This window comes from Gallus gallus, chromosome 6 (genome assembly GCF_016699485.2).
Source record: "Gallus gallus isolate bGalGal1 chromosome 6, bGalGal1.mat.broiler.GRCg7b, whole genome shotgun sequence".
Taxonomy (NCBI): Eukaryota; Metazoa; Chordata; class Aves; order Galliformes; family Phasianidae; genus Gallus; species Gallus gallus.
In genome coordinates, this window is record NC_052537.1 from 3,285,458 (window position 1) to 3,298,733 (window position 13,276).

At 40.3% G+C, this 13,276-nt stretch overlaps 2 protein-coding genes across 3 annotated transcripts in view; one reads left to right on the top strand and one right to left on the bottom strand.

Annotated features, from left to right (window-relative positions):
- Window positions 1–13,276, bottom strand: part of MMRN2 (multimerin 2) — a 21,706-nt gene continuing 8,430 nt past the window's right edge. Inside the window, exons 2-7 of one of the 2 annotated variants that reach the window (XM_421496.8) lie at window positions 12,199–12,321; window positions 11,170–11,276; window positions 10,098–10,166; window positions 8,676–8,849; window positions 5,552–7,453; window positions 1–3,428 (exon numbers count right to left, since the gene is read on the bottom strand). In XM_421496.8, coding sequence (XP_421496.4) covers window positions 3,040–3,428; window positions 5,552–7,453; window positions 8,676–8,849; window positions 10,098–10,166; window positions 11,170–11,276; window positions 12,199–12,321 — 2,764 coding nt within the window. In that variant the 3' untranslated portion in view covers window positions 1–3,039. The remainder of the gene's footprint in view (window positions 3,429–5,551; window positions 7,454–8,675; window positions 8,850–10,097; window positions 10,167–11,169; window positions 11,277–12,198; window positions 12,322–13,276) is intronic. The other variant, XM_025151897.3, reaches the window with a different exon arrangement.
- SNCG (synuclein gamma) overlaps window positions 10,718–13,276 on the top strand; it is a 24,829-nt gene continuing 22,270 nt past the window's right edge. The window contains exon 1 of the mRNA XM_025151469.2: window positions 10,718–11,098. The gene's annotated coding sequence lies outside the window, so the exon portion shown is untranslated. The remainder of the gene's footprint in view (window positions 11,099–13,276) is intronic.

Here is a 13,276-nt window from a genome sequence, read left to right on the forward strand (position 1 = left end):
TGGGGAAAAAATTAAAAAACTTTAATTTTAAAATGCAAAGCACTATAAGGTACGTTCATAAAGCCGGTCAAGCTTCAGTAGCAAAACAGTTTTGCAAAGATGTTGAAAGATACAGGGCATGGTTTTTTTTTGTTCTAATGTTTTTATGGCTTTGGGGTTTGATTTGGAGATTTAAACTGCTGGCAAAATTTTCTGGCAGTTACAGGGTTTTGGGGAAGTACTAACAGAAGCTGGAAAGTATTTTCAAATATGAGAGTCATGTAGGTGATGGTGCTCAATAGGTGTGGATTTAAAAGAAAAACAAAACAAACAAACAAAAAACCCCATTACTTAGGAAGGAAGCCAACCTTCCTGGCTTATTCTGCCAATAGAATGCTTGAATCCATTATCCTTCCTAAAGTTTTTACTTCAGAATGTAACAATGAGAGTTTCCCAATCAGTTATCCCTTCTTTGTGTATGCAGAAGTTTTCTGTCAAACCCTTAATAGCAAGCAAGTGTATTTAAATCATATATATTCTCTTGATGTACTCATCTATAGCACTTGGTACCTGCAGAATTGGTGTGCACTGAAAACAAGGGGGTCCTTACTCTCTCCTGACCCAGACAGCACTGTTTGCACTGCAGAATGCTGCCAGTGGAATAAGTCCATAGCTGGACCACTGGTAAAAAGAAATTTCTGGCTCTCTTCCACATGGTAGATTTTACTAACAGAGCCCAATCATACGAATTGATGGTTTTCTTCCTTTTTGGCATTTCACCTCTTCCCATTTTTCTTCTCTTCCTTCCTCAGATATTTTAGCAGTCTGAGGGGCAGAAGATGACTGAGCTCCTCAGCACCCAATGCTGCCTACTGCAGAGCAATGCAAGGACTGACTCCATGCTGAACAGATGGGAAGACCTGTCCAGATAATCTCATGTGAATGGGACCACGGGCTAGGAGTAGGCAGGAGGACATAAATTGCTAATTAGGTCAGAAATGGCATTTTCTCTTGCCAGAGATGCTGAATTCCCGTGTCTTCATCTGTGGCCTTCCATTTCTGAACCAGTAGAAGGGATTTAATCATACTTGTTTTTAGATCCTTATTTGCATTGTTGTCTTTATCCAGAAGGAGAGTAACAGTCTTACCAGCAAGCCAGTAGCTGGAACCACTTTGTAGTCTCAAGAGATACTTGCCAAACTGTTGTCTTAAGTGTAGTGTGTATCGATACCAGTGCTTTTTAATTATCCTGTAGTGTAGTGTCATTCAGAATAAAAATAGGTGGGGAGAAAAATTCTTAGCAGCAAGATATTTTTCTGTCAGAAAACGCTATCTTGAAAGGGCATAAAACACACGTTAGGAATTCATCTCTTTCATCAAAAGCATTGGGAGTTTTAAAAAGCATTTCATTTTGCCAAATGGGATTGTGCCCATATAGTTTTATAGCACATTACGGAAAGCAAAGATCGATAGAACTTTAAAACGAACACCTGTGAAGAGGCTTCATTTGACAGAAGAAGAATTTAGGGCATGTCCAGAAATGGCCATTTTGAGATGTTTTTTGCAAACTCAAACCTCCACTGTTCAGAAATCCTACTCTTTGCTTTTTTTTCTAATTACACATTTATTTTATAGTCAACAGTGACATTAGGCCAGTGAGCTTGTCTACTTGCTGTTAATTTAGTTTCCTCACCCACTTGATTTTACACTACCAATTGTTGGGTTGTCTGGGCTGTATTCACAACGTTCTTCAGGAATATCCTTAGAAATAAACTGTATTTTCAGCAATATTTTTTTTGTTATTGTTGACATATTCCTAATGTCTACATTAGGAACGTATATCTAATACATCCTAACAATGTTATGTTACTGTTAAGTTTTGCAGTGTTGTTGAAATATACCAGGTTTAGAAGGAGGGAGGCTGGGTCACTTCTAAGATCCTTGCTTACAAATGGGTGTTCAGGGTGCATCTTACTGGATTTGATTGATTATATTTTTTTCCTAGCATTTGTGTTACATACAGACTGAAATGTTGAGTTAGAGTGAATTGTAGAAGTTTTCAAGTCAGTCTGCCTGGTCCACAGAGAACAGAAAAGTAATATTGTCCCGGCTTCTTGGTTTTGAGCAGCCACTATGCTAATATATAGACTTAAAGGTTTTTCCTTGACGGTGATGGGGATATCTGCCACAGGAAGGAATGTTTTTTCATAGAATCCTAGAATGGTTTGAGTTGGAAGGGACCTTCAAGATGATCTAGTTCCAACCCCCCTGCTGTGGACAGGGTTGCCAACTACTAGAACAGATTGCCCAAAGCCCCATCCAGCGTGACCTGACAGGGATGGGGCATCCACAGATTCTCCGGACAGTCTGTTCCAGTGCCTTGCTACCCTCTGAGTAAACAATCTCTTCCTACTGTTTAATCTAAATCTTCCTTCTTGTAGTTTAAAGCTGTTACCCCTTATCCTGTCACTGTACCCCTTCATAAAGAGTCCCTCCATGGATTTCCTGTAGGCCTCCTCTAGATATTGGAATATGGCTATGTCATCTCCCTGGAACCGTCTCTTCTGTAGACTAAGCAACCATATCTGTCTCTGTCTTTCTCGTAAGAGAGGTGCTCCAGCCCTCTGATCATCCTTGTGGCCCTCTTGTGGACATGCTACAAGATATCCAGGTCTTGCTTTTGTGGGGGTTCCCACAGCTGAGTGCAGTACTCCAGATCGGGTCTCATGAGAAAGGAGAAAAAAGAAATGAGTTGTGAGTGAAGAAAGCCCCGCAAAGCATCTGTTCTAATTAGGTGCAGTTCTCCCCGTGGAAGGATTTGAGAATGTGTATCAATATGTTTGGAATCCAAACCATTAGTTCGGAACTTGAAAATCCCATTGCTGCTCATTAGCAACTATTCAAAAGCCAAACACTTCCAGAAAAGAAGCATGAAGACAAACCTAGAGTAGTGCTATGTTTAAACACATGCGGTAGGATTGAATACATCACAGATGAAGCAATAGTGAATTGATCCATTGCATCTATGGAAAAAATATCAGTAAAACACAGTGTTACTGTTCAAGTTTTAAATAGTAGGAATCCACCCATTGTTGTCCCAGGTGGACTCCGTTTCACTACAGTGCCCTGCAGCAATTCGAAACACACTTTCTCTCCCTTTTCCATTTCTGCCATAGCAAAAGAAGTTACGGTATGTCCATTTGGTGTCTTCCTCTGGCTACTTGAGAGAGTTCTTTTGTACCCGCTGCTAAAAGAGAGTTGTCCTAGTGCTGGTCCTGAGCTAAACTCCACAGAGATGACAAACAGGTAGACGCCTTTGTGCGGTGCTTTAAAGTAGCCATGCTCAGGGAAATAGCTGTTTCCATAATTGAGGTACGTTTCGTTAAATCTCAGAGCTTTTTCTTTATCCTTTCTGTCTGAGAATCCCACATGGAATGCTACTGATGAGTCTGAAAAAGAGAGAAAAAACGGTATTTTAACAGTGAGCAATCCTCTTCCCAGCTGTTGTTTTATACTTGCTCAGGAGCCTAAGTCACAATGGAACCTTTCATTTTATCAGGTGCTGTGCAACCAATTAATAATTATAGATGAAGTCTTTTGAACACATTATATATGATCCAAAACACCTTTCCTCTTTCAGACAACAGCACAGGTATGCAACTATCAAAAATGCAAGCTCAGGAAGACCTAAAATTAGACCAGTTCACACAGTAGGAAAAAAAGACCTGAAAATATCAAATGCTTTTTGGCATGAAAGCTCTTCTTTCCTAGTCCGTGTTGCCCAGAGCTGTTAATAGAAGTAGGGAGTTTGTAAAGGTGTGCATCTCTGAGTTAACTACCTTCTCTCAAATTACATACACTGTGAGACTGAAAGGGCCCAAAACAGGCACAGAAGCTTTGGCAGAAAACTTGCTTTGTGGGGAGCTTACATGCACTCAAAGCTGTGAAATGCTGTGGTTTACAGAAAGTCAGTTGAGTTGCTTCCAGACTCAATCTGAGACTGGGGTCTTTGCTTCACGTGTGAGAGTACTGCACTACAGCCCCCAGAAGCCTGCTTACCTCAGCTGCAAGGATAGGGTGCAAAAGGTGGGAGCATTCTTATTGTTTCAGCCTCATGGTCACTGATATAGAGAATAAACTCTACCAATTACTTCTAACAACTACACTTATTATTAAAAAGAAATGCCATGTTCATTTGAACTTTTAGGACTGAAAATGTTAGTTCTGTCTGCGTATATTTGCAGTAGTTTGTAGGTTTCGGACTGTCTTCTTCTCGTGTGTTTTCAAATTAGTTGGAAAGTCCTTTTGTAGTTCTCTTTTTTAGAGAAGTAGTCAAGCACAAATAAAAAATCCTTAACCAAAGAAAAGATTCATTCAGTGTGATCCTGTGACATGAATAGGCTTTTGTTTTTCTATTAAAGAATGTTCCTTTTTTTTTTTTCCAAGTAATGTTTTTACGTTAGAGTTCTTAGTAGAAAGATAAACATGCTTTAGAAAATACTTCTGTTTTGCTGGCACTTAAGACATCTTATTCTTGGGAAAGAAGCAAAGCCAATGGTAGCTTAACTGCAGGTTTTTGTTCTTGTTTTTAAAATAAAGGTCAGAAATAGCTGAGGGAAAAGAAGTGTAGACTGATGTAGTTGAAGAAACAACTGGTTATAGAGGCTAGGCAGATATCACAGCAAAACACAAGGCTCAGTGATTTTTCCTTTAAAGTTATTGTAAGCTCTCTAGGTCTGCATTCTGATGTGTGGGTAGATAAAGTGGTTAGATCAGGATCCTTAGAAAGGCATGAACGTGAGACCAGCCAGGAGGAAAAATCTGCACTCTTTTGCTGTCCTGAAAACAATTTGAAATATGTTCCTTGCTTACTCATTCTTAACTACAATTTTGCAGCACAGTTGCCTAAAGGGGCTGATTTTTGTTGTGTATTGTGTGTCCATAGCAAGGGCTGAATCATAAAAGCCAGTGGCAGAACTGTGGCACTTGTAATTACATGGCACTTTCGGCAAACTGATCCATCAGTGCAGTATAAGCCAAAAACCTACCTTTGCCCTGAGAGAGAGATTGTTCTCTGGGCAGTTGTGCCTGTTCTACTTGCACAAGTTATTACAGTTAATTTAATGTATCCGTCCAGACTGACAAGGATTTGATGCTTTGAGTATACCCCTTCCAGACTCAAATAACTGAGAAAGATGAAGCAAATCCATGAGGCCCAATGTTCCCCATCAGCTTTGAAAGAGAAAACTATTCCACAGACATCTACAAACAAAATTTGAGTTCTAAATATCTGAAGTTGAATTAATTCAAGGCCAATTAGCCAGCAGCTCTAATGGGTGTGATTTTTTTTTTCCTGGCTTTGTGCAAAAGTGTACCAGTGTGTTGACTTGATTCTAAATCAAACAGTTTATTTAGATGGAGGGGCAGAGATATCAAAATACCTTTCTTAAACATCTCACAGGATATCTGGCAGGTTGCAATTTATATGCTTCTGAGGGAACGAGAGTGACTTGCAGCAGGGCCCAAAGAGAAGCTAGACTTGCACATGAGCAAATTAGATAAAAGAACCTACCTTTTTCCAGCAGTTCGGTCTGCACTCTATTTCTTCCACTTACTATCTGTGTATTTTCTCTCTGTTTCTCAGGCCTTTTTTTGTCTCTTTGCTTGTCTTGTCCTTTCTCTTGCCTTCTCACTTTTCTGGTAAGCATTGACTGAATCTTTGCAACATCCAGACTTATATTTGAGGCAAGTAATTCTTCATCGCTTCCAAATAGCTTTTTGAAAATCAGCAGATGTTTTTCCAGCTTCTCTTTCATTGTTGCTAAATCTCCTGAGATAATTTCCACAGAAACGTTGAGTGGCTCTACTACATTTGCAATTGTATGATTGCAGCAGACACTCATGTCATTTCTGGATTCGTGCCTCTTGATTGCTAGACTGAGATACTTGATGTCATTCTTCAGAGTCATTATGTCATTATATGTTGAGCTGTGCAAGGATTCATCTTTGGAAGCCTCATAATTAGGTTCCGTGTGTTCTACACTGCTGAGCTGATTAGCTTCATCCAGCATAGAGAGTGTCTGAGTTTCCTGTTCGGGGCGCTTTGAAGATGCGTGAACGTGGTGATTATTCTGTTGTCCTCTCTCCAAGTGATGCAATCTCTTTACAAGAGATTCTAAAGTCACATTTTGGTTTTGGAGTTTATTTGAGATCTCTTTCAGAAATTCCTGCAGCTGCACTACTGATGATATTAGGGTACTAGGATCTTCCTCAAACAGGACTTCCATAAACTCTTCTCCCAGTAAAGCCTCCAGTGCAGCTTCGTGCCGCATGGCGTCTTCTAAAAGTGAGCCGAAAGAACTGTTGAGGTACTTGATGTGTCTGTGAATTTCTTCATCTTTCTTCTTCAGGAGGCCTATGTCTTCTGAAAAAGACGCAACTTGCAACTGAAGCTGTCTGTTTTCTTCTTGACGGAGGTTAAGGGACTGATGGATGAACGGAAAGGCTGAGGAGAGCTCTTCGATTTCATTCCTCAAGAGATCTTTGAAAACAGATTCTAACTGCTTCACATCCTTCGATTGTTGGCCTTCGAGGGAATAAGTGATGTTCTTTAAATCTTCCTCAAGTGTATTGGCGTCAGAAGGTATCTTCTGGCAATTACATTCCTCCATATATCTCAACAGATCTGAATAGTTTTCCTGAAGATTTGAGAGAGTATCATTCATCTCTGATATCTGCCTTTCCATTGCTGCTTTATTTTCTTCAATAAGAACTGATTTCTCCATTAAAGTTATTGAAAGATCTTCAGGCCTATACTTTGAGATATTCTTTTTCAACTCCTTAAACCATCTCTCTAGAACCGCAATGTTCTGAAAGGCCACATCTGACTCCATGTAGAGGTCTTTAAGCTGTTTTGCATGCCCTGCCAGCATGTCATTTATTTGTCTGATGGCTAACTGTGTAGTTTCATCTTTGGGACCGTGATGCGAGGAGAGTTCTGTTAAACTTTTTTTCAAAGTCTCAAATTTATTTTCAAGATTGTTTTGCTCATGTTGCAAATCTGTTACGTTGTTGTTCAAAGCTAAGTGATGGGACTGCTGTATCTTGTGATGCTTCTTCAGCCTCGTGTCAGTATCTGCCCTGATTATGGTGAGGTTATGCTGAATACTAGCCTGCTGCATTTGCAATTGATTTTCTATATCTCTTCTTATTTGGTCAACTTTCACCGCATTTTCCTGGACTTTGGATTCAAACTTGGTTCCCAGCTCCTGGAATTCTTTTTTAGGCACAGTGCTCTCTTGGAATCTTTCTATGCTTTTCTTGTTGGCTTCCACGTCGTGGGACAGGTTTCTTACTATATTGGAGAGGTTCTGTAGGCTTCTGTTGAAGCTTGCCCACACTGGGTTCAAATGTTTCCTTAGAAAATTCTCCACATGGGGAAACAAAACTTGCCGCAGAAGCCTTTCCTGAAAATCTGTTAAAACAAAGTTAATAATAACAATAATTCTGTTTAAGAAACCATCTTAATCTGATCAGGGTACCTCAAGAATGTATTTTTCTTCAGTAACTGCCATCTTAAATCCTGAAATCTGAGCACACACTGAATTATTTATAATAGCAAAAATAACCTTATTTAAATCAAGGTTAATGCAAAACGTGTTTCTGTTTGCAGACTGTAACTTAGATATGTATTGACTGCCCCATTTGAGTCAGAGAAATACTGCATTTTTAAATGTTTGTAGAGCAGTTTTATTAGTGGTTGTAACTGCTCATTTTCACAACAGTTCTTATCTGATGTGCTCTTGCTTGTGCAATTTTTTCATACTGTTATTTGTCTGATGCTTTCCATGATGTCCCTTCTACTTCACAAACTTACGCAGCATCTTAGCATCTGCATATGCTAGGCAAAGACTCAATAACTTGAAAAATCTATGAGGAATCTGTACTAGTGTGAATTAGACTAAGGCTTGATTTTGAACCTTAGCATACAAACTGAGTGACTTGAAGTTCAGTCTGTATCATTAGAAGACGTTTCTGAAAATCAGTGGCTCAGATTAGTGGTTCAAATTCAGTACTAATCAGACCAAATTTTCCACTGCAGTATAAAGCAGGAATAATGTTTTAGATAAATGGGCATATGTTGTATTTTTACTAAGTGTACCAATCTGATTCAGCATGTAAGGCTATGAGTCTGAAAAGAAGAAGAAAAAATAAATCTAAGCTCTGCATTCTCATAGAAAACAAGCCATGGAAGCAGAATAGCAAGCTAGCAAATTAGTATAAGCAATTTCTGCATTCTGTGGTTAAGGCAGATTCTAAAATTTCTGAAGAGTGTGAAGGAATCTGCTTTTCATACAATCCTAAAATGGCCTGGGTTGAAAAGGACCGCAATGATCATCGAGTTTCAACCCCCCTGCTATGTGCAGAGTCGCCAACCACCAGACCAGGCTGCCCAGAGCCACATCCAGCCTGGCCTTGAATAATCTAATCTTCATCTAATTTCTCATTTCAACTTCTGCTTGGATTTAATTCATTACTTTGTATTGGAATTGCATCCATTTTTTTTTCCCCTCTTTGGAAGCAACCTGCAGACCAAGGGATATTAGAATGTATTCTGGTTCTCAGGTTCTCCTTCTGATCTGCATGGTCTTACAGGGCCTGTTGACAGGGTGATAATTCTACATCAGACCTCTCACCTTCGTTGCTCTGGTTCACTTCTAACACCATGCTTGTACCGTTGTTTTCAAATATTCTCTGTAAATCACCTAAGTTGCTGACTGCTTGATGAATATCACTTTGAAGATCATCCAGTAATGCCTCCTGATTTTGAATAACTTCCAACAGCTCTCTTGAATCCACTGGTGTTGACACTAATCACAAGATTCAAAAAGAAAGTATCATGCAATGGAGTTGCAGCAACACGTATTCCTGTAAGACCTGTGAGCTCTAAGAACACCCATGTATTTTTTGCTCTGGAAATCTTGCAGTGACATTTAGGGATCTGTTGATTTATAGTAGCTTAACTACAGTTTACTTGCAAATGTTTTTCAGCAGTGCTGGCAACTTTATTTAAATGTTAACACAAGACCTTCAGCCGTGCTAGACAATGATGGTGGTAAAATATTCTTCATTTAAAACCTCCCCATGCCATGAAAACATTCTGAAACAATAATTGCTTTCAAGCCAATTGTCAGGAAGGATAGCCAAGCTTAACAACCCAGAGTAAAAGGACAGGATGAAAGAGCAAGGCAGGTGTTTCACAAAAGATTCAAGAGCGTAAGGGTTAAGTGTCACCACTGGCTCTCACAGACAGACCTTTTAACTTGTATTACTCTAAATAAACACATACTAATTTGAGCTGAAGAATTAAAAGTGTATGCTGAGTTGCAGGAAGTGGTGTACCTTAACTGTGCCATCCTGGGGACCTCTTCCCTTCCAGGATTACATTTGACTTTTAAAGCTAACATTTTACAAACTCGAGTCTTCTAAAGCAACTGTTTATTCATTCAGTGCTGAGAGGATAGTGTAAGGAAGACTCTTTCAGGGCTGTAATGCTATCCTAAGCCCAGTTGCTGGAAGATATTTAATAGCACTACAAGCCACATCATTTGCCATATAGGGAGGAAAGGTCCATCTTGGATATTAGGTTGGCAAGATAGAGCACCTGAGGTAATAATCTAGGATATCTTATAACAATATTCTCAAAGCTACTGGTAGCTGCTCTAAAATGGCATTTTGAATAGATCTTTTTTTTCGGGTAAGTCTTCTGAAGTGCTTTCCTATGAATCCACTGAGCAGAACAGGGAGTTGAACATCCACACTAATGAAAGGCTTAACCTTTCATTAACCAGCTGGCATTTTCACTAGGTATAAGCGATGATCAGCCAGCATACTATTGTGAAACTTTTGGCTGTTTTCTCAAGGACATTCATATCATTTTATAGCAAAAACCCTCATAAATGCCAGTAAATGATACGAAGTTGTGTAAAAACTTTCCCAAGTAATACTTTCACTGAAGATATTATCCATAGTTTATCATGTTAAAGTAGCAACTGTAAGTCTGTCTTTTGCTCAGGGCAGTGACTTGAGATGTAAGGGAATGGCGAGTAATGTCGTACTGTGGTTTGAGAACTCTTCTTCTTGCCGTCCTTTGGTGTGATTTCCTGGCACTGGAATCACATTAGGATCTGCAATAGAGATGTGATACATCTGTGAAAGCACTTTAGATGCAGAAACTAACACGGTTCAATAAAGCAAGACTGAGTTGTTTCACTTGCACTATGACAGACATGGAGATGGGCTTCTGCAGAGCAGGTTTCTTAGGATAAGGAATGTTGTGTTGGGAGAATTTTGGTAATATCCTTCTAACATCATAAATAGAAGCCAGGCTGATAGATTACCTTAGGGACAAGAACTGTGGAGAGGAGCTATCTGCACAAAAAACCTAAACCTATAGAGATATAAACAGGAACTCCAAACTCTTCTGAGGAGCCTTTTTGGGTAGGTGAAATGGACAAAGGTTTTCACCTGAACGTTTGACTTCTTTGTTATGATGCCTTAATTACTATGGGGAATTACGTTTTCATTTCAATATAAATTCTTCCACTTTTGAGTGAAGTGTTTATTAAATCTTCTGAGTGCTGCGAAGCATTGCAGTTTTTAAACCATTAAACCATGCTGTTCCTCCCCCCCAACCCCCCTTCTATTTAGCAGCTGCTGGCATCAATATTCAGCAGTACAGGGAGCTGTGGTGGTTCATAGCATGGAAAGGCTTGTTTTAAACTGGGCACTTGGCAATTTCCCTAAAAAATTACTTCATCTTCTAAACTAATTTTTTGACATATCACATGCTGGTGTTACTCTCTGGTATCGTTACTTTCTATATGGATTTGGGCAGGGATGGAGACTTTGTAGGCTTCATAGATGGAGCTCTACATCTGACATTTCCTCTGGTAAACGAATGCTTCTCTCCAAGGGTGAAGATTAGAGGGAAGTGCTGCTGCTGTTAGCCTTGTTTAAGGCTAATTACACCTCCTTTCTGTTGCAAGGCATCAGCGATTTGGGGCACAGCATGCCAAAGAAAATAAAGCATCAATCCCCAAACCGGAGGGACAAATAGGTAAGCTGGTTTTTGCCACTGTGAATGTCATTTAGTCTTAATTCTCATGCACGCTCTCTGGCTTTCCTTACCACGTTGTTCACAATCCTTCCCAATAAATCCAGGGCAGCACTTCCACTGCAAAGACTTCAAAACCTTCTGTTTCACTTGATAGACCGGCTTCAGGGCTGTCCTGTACCTGGGGAGCAGGGTGCAGGTGTTAGTTTCCAAGTTACGGTCAGCTGCTATCACATGGGGCAAATCCACTGCCTAACTGTAGGCTGGTGCCAGTGGTGTCCTAGATAACTAATGCAGACTGTGGTTAAGAAGTCTGCCATAAATTTTATCACTACTGCTCAGTAAAAATGTGTTAGCAGCTGTTGACAGCAACTTTATTTCCTGAGTAAGGTTGCTTTTCAGAACTGCTATTTGCAACAGGAGGTGTGTGCAAATTCATACATGCTGGCAGAGTGTAAGTACTATTCAGTTAGCAGTCTGCATTGGTCTACCTCACCCTCCTCCTCTTTGTTGTCCGGTAGGGATTTTTTTCCAACGTGTTGGCACTAATCTGACAGCAGTTTCAAAGAGATGTTGCAGCTGGCAAGTATCCATAATGATCCGAAACAGAACTCGAGTATTTACTGTTATAGAGCCATCCTATAAGCTTTCACCTGTGCTCTTTGGGCATCCAGTCCTCATGAAATGAGAATAACCCCTTGGGCAGTTGTGTATCTGTAACTGTGAATGAGTCTCACTGATGGTCACAGAGCTTTTTGGTGTTCTGTTGTTGCTTTTAAGTTGTGTGTGTATCAGGACCTGGAAACTGTGGAAAAGACGATTGCTTTTTTTTTTCCCCCTAAATCAATGTGGGTAGATGAGAAAAAATCACTCAATTCCCTTGTAGTCCTGTACTTGGTGGTTTTTAAGGCAATAATTATCCCAGGTTACTTAAATGCCTTATCACTATAGGTACATAAATCAGTCACTACCTCACCTTGGTATTAAATGAAGTCGGTGCTTAATTTATTTTCAAAGTGTGCCAATAAGCAGATTTGACAATCTAATTTAGCTACTTCAGAGAATATCCCGTTGTCTCTGGTGGTTTCATTTGGGGTGCTTACATGATCCTCTGGCAAGCTGGAGCTCCGTTTGGGCAGGGCTGCTGGGAGTTGATGATGTACTTCTCCTTCATGCAGGCTTCAATGTATGTCACCAGGCGAGACTGCATGAAAGAGCACCAGTTCCTATGGGGGAAAAAGAGGAATTTGTAATAGGTCTTTTAAAGCCTCTGCTTGTCGCAGTGTCACAGAAGGGTGACGTGTAGAGGAGCTTTGTTTTTTAGGCTGGATGTTGAGGAAAATGAAAAATGGTTGCTAGATTCCCCCCCGACTCCCTGTTCCTTTGTTTTCGCTTGGGATGCTTATCAGAGTTTCTGACAGAAGGGTCGATTGTCTGAACTTTGACACATTCGTTCCATTTCCAGCCTTTTCATTCTGCAGGAGAAATTTCCAACCCGTGATAACCTGCAGGTTAATGTTGCTTTAAATGTCAGACTGCCTGGATGGGCCCGTTGCCATTTCAGATGCCTCATGACTGACTCATCAGGTCTGGACCGACTGCTTCTGGAAAATTAATCCTACATAAACTCTGTTAATAATCGGCGTCTTCCAAAACATTGCTACTTCAGATCAGTTGCTGGGCCACCTTGGTTTTTGCATCCAACCCCTGGCCCCATCAGATCGTCAGTTCTGTAGCCCTCCTTTGGTGGTCTCTAATAGGTTTATGTCCTTCTTATATCGTGGTGCCCAAACCTGCACGCAGTGGTTGAAGTGAAGCCTCACCAGCGCAGAGTGAAGTGGGGAAAAGGGATGTGCAAGCTTTGCTGGGTCAGAGAACCTGCAGGGGGATGAGATGTTAATAAACACCGTGTATCTCCTTAAAGCCTGGAGGGAAAATAGAAATAGTAATCTGTGCCCTCGTGCGTATTATTAAACTCCTTTCCCATAAGAAATCAACACTGGTTTTCCAAAACGAAAGCAGAGTCGGGTCTTGAACAATGCCAGTTGTATCCATGGGGGTATTTGGAAAGATCAGGAGGTACTCCAAAGGTCCGTGTTAAAATGGAGCAGAGCATTGTGTGGGGGAGAGCTGTGCCTGATAAAGAACAGCTGAACTTTAGGCAGTGTATTTTTAAATGGG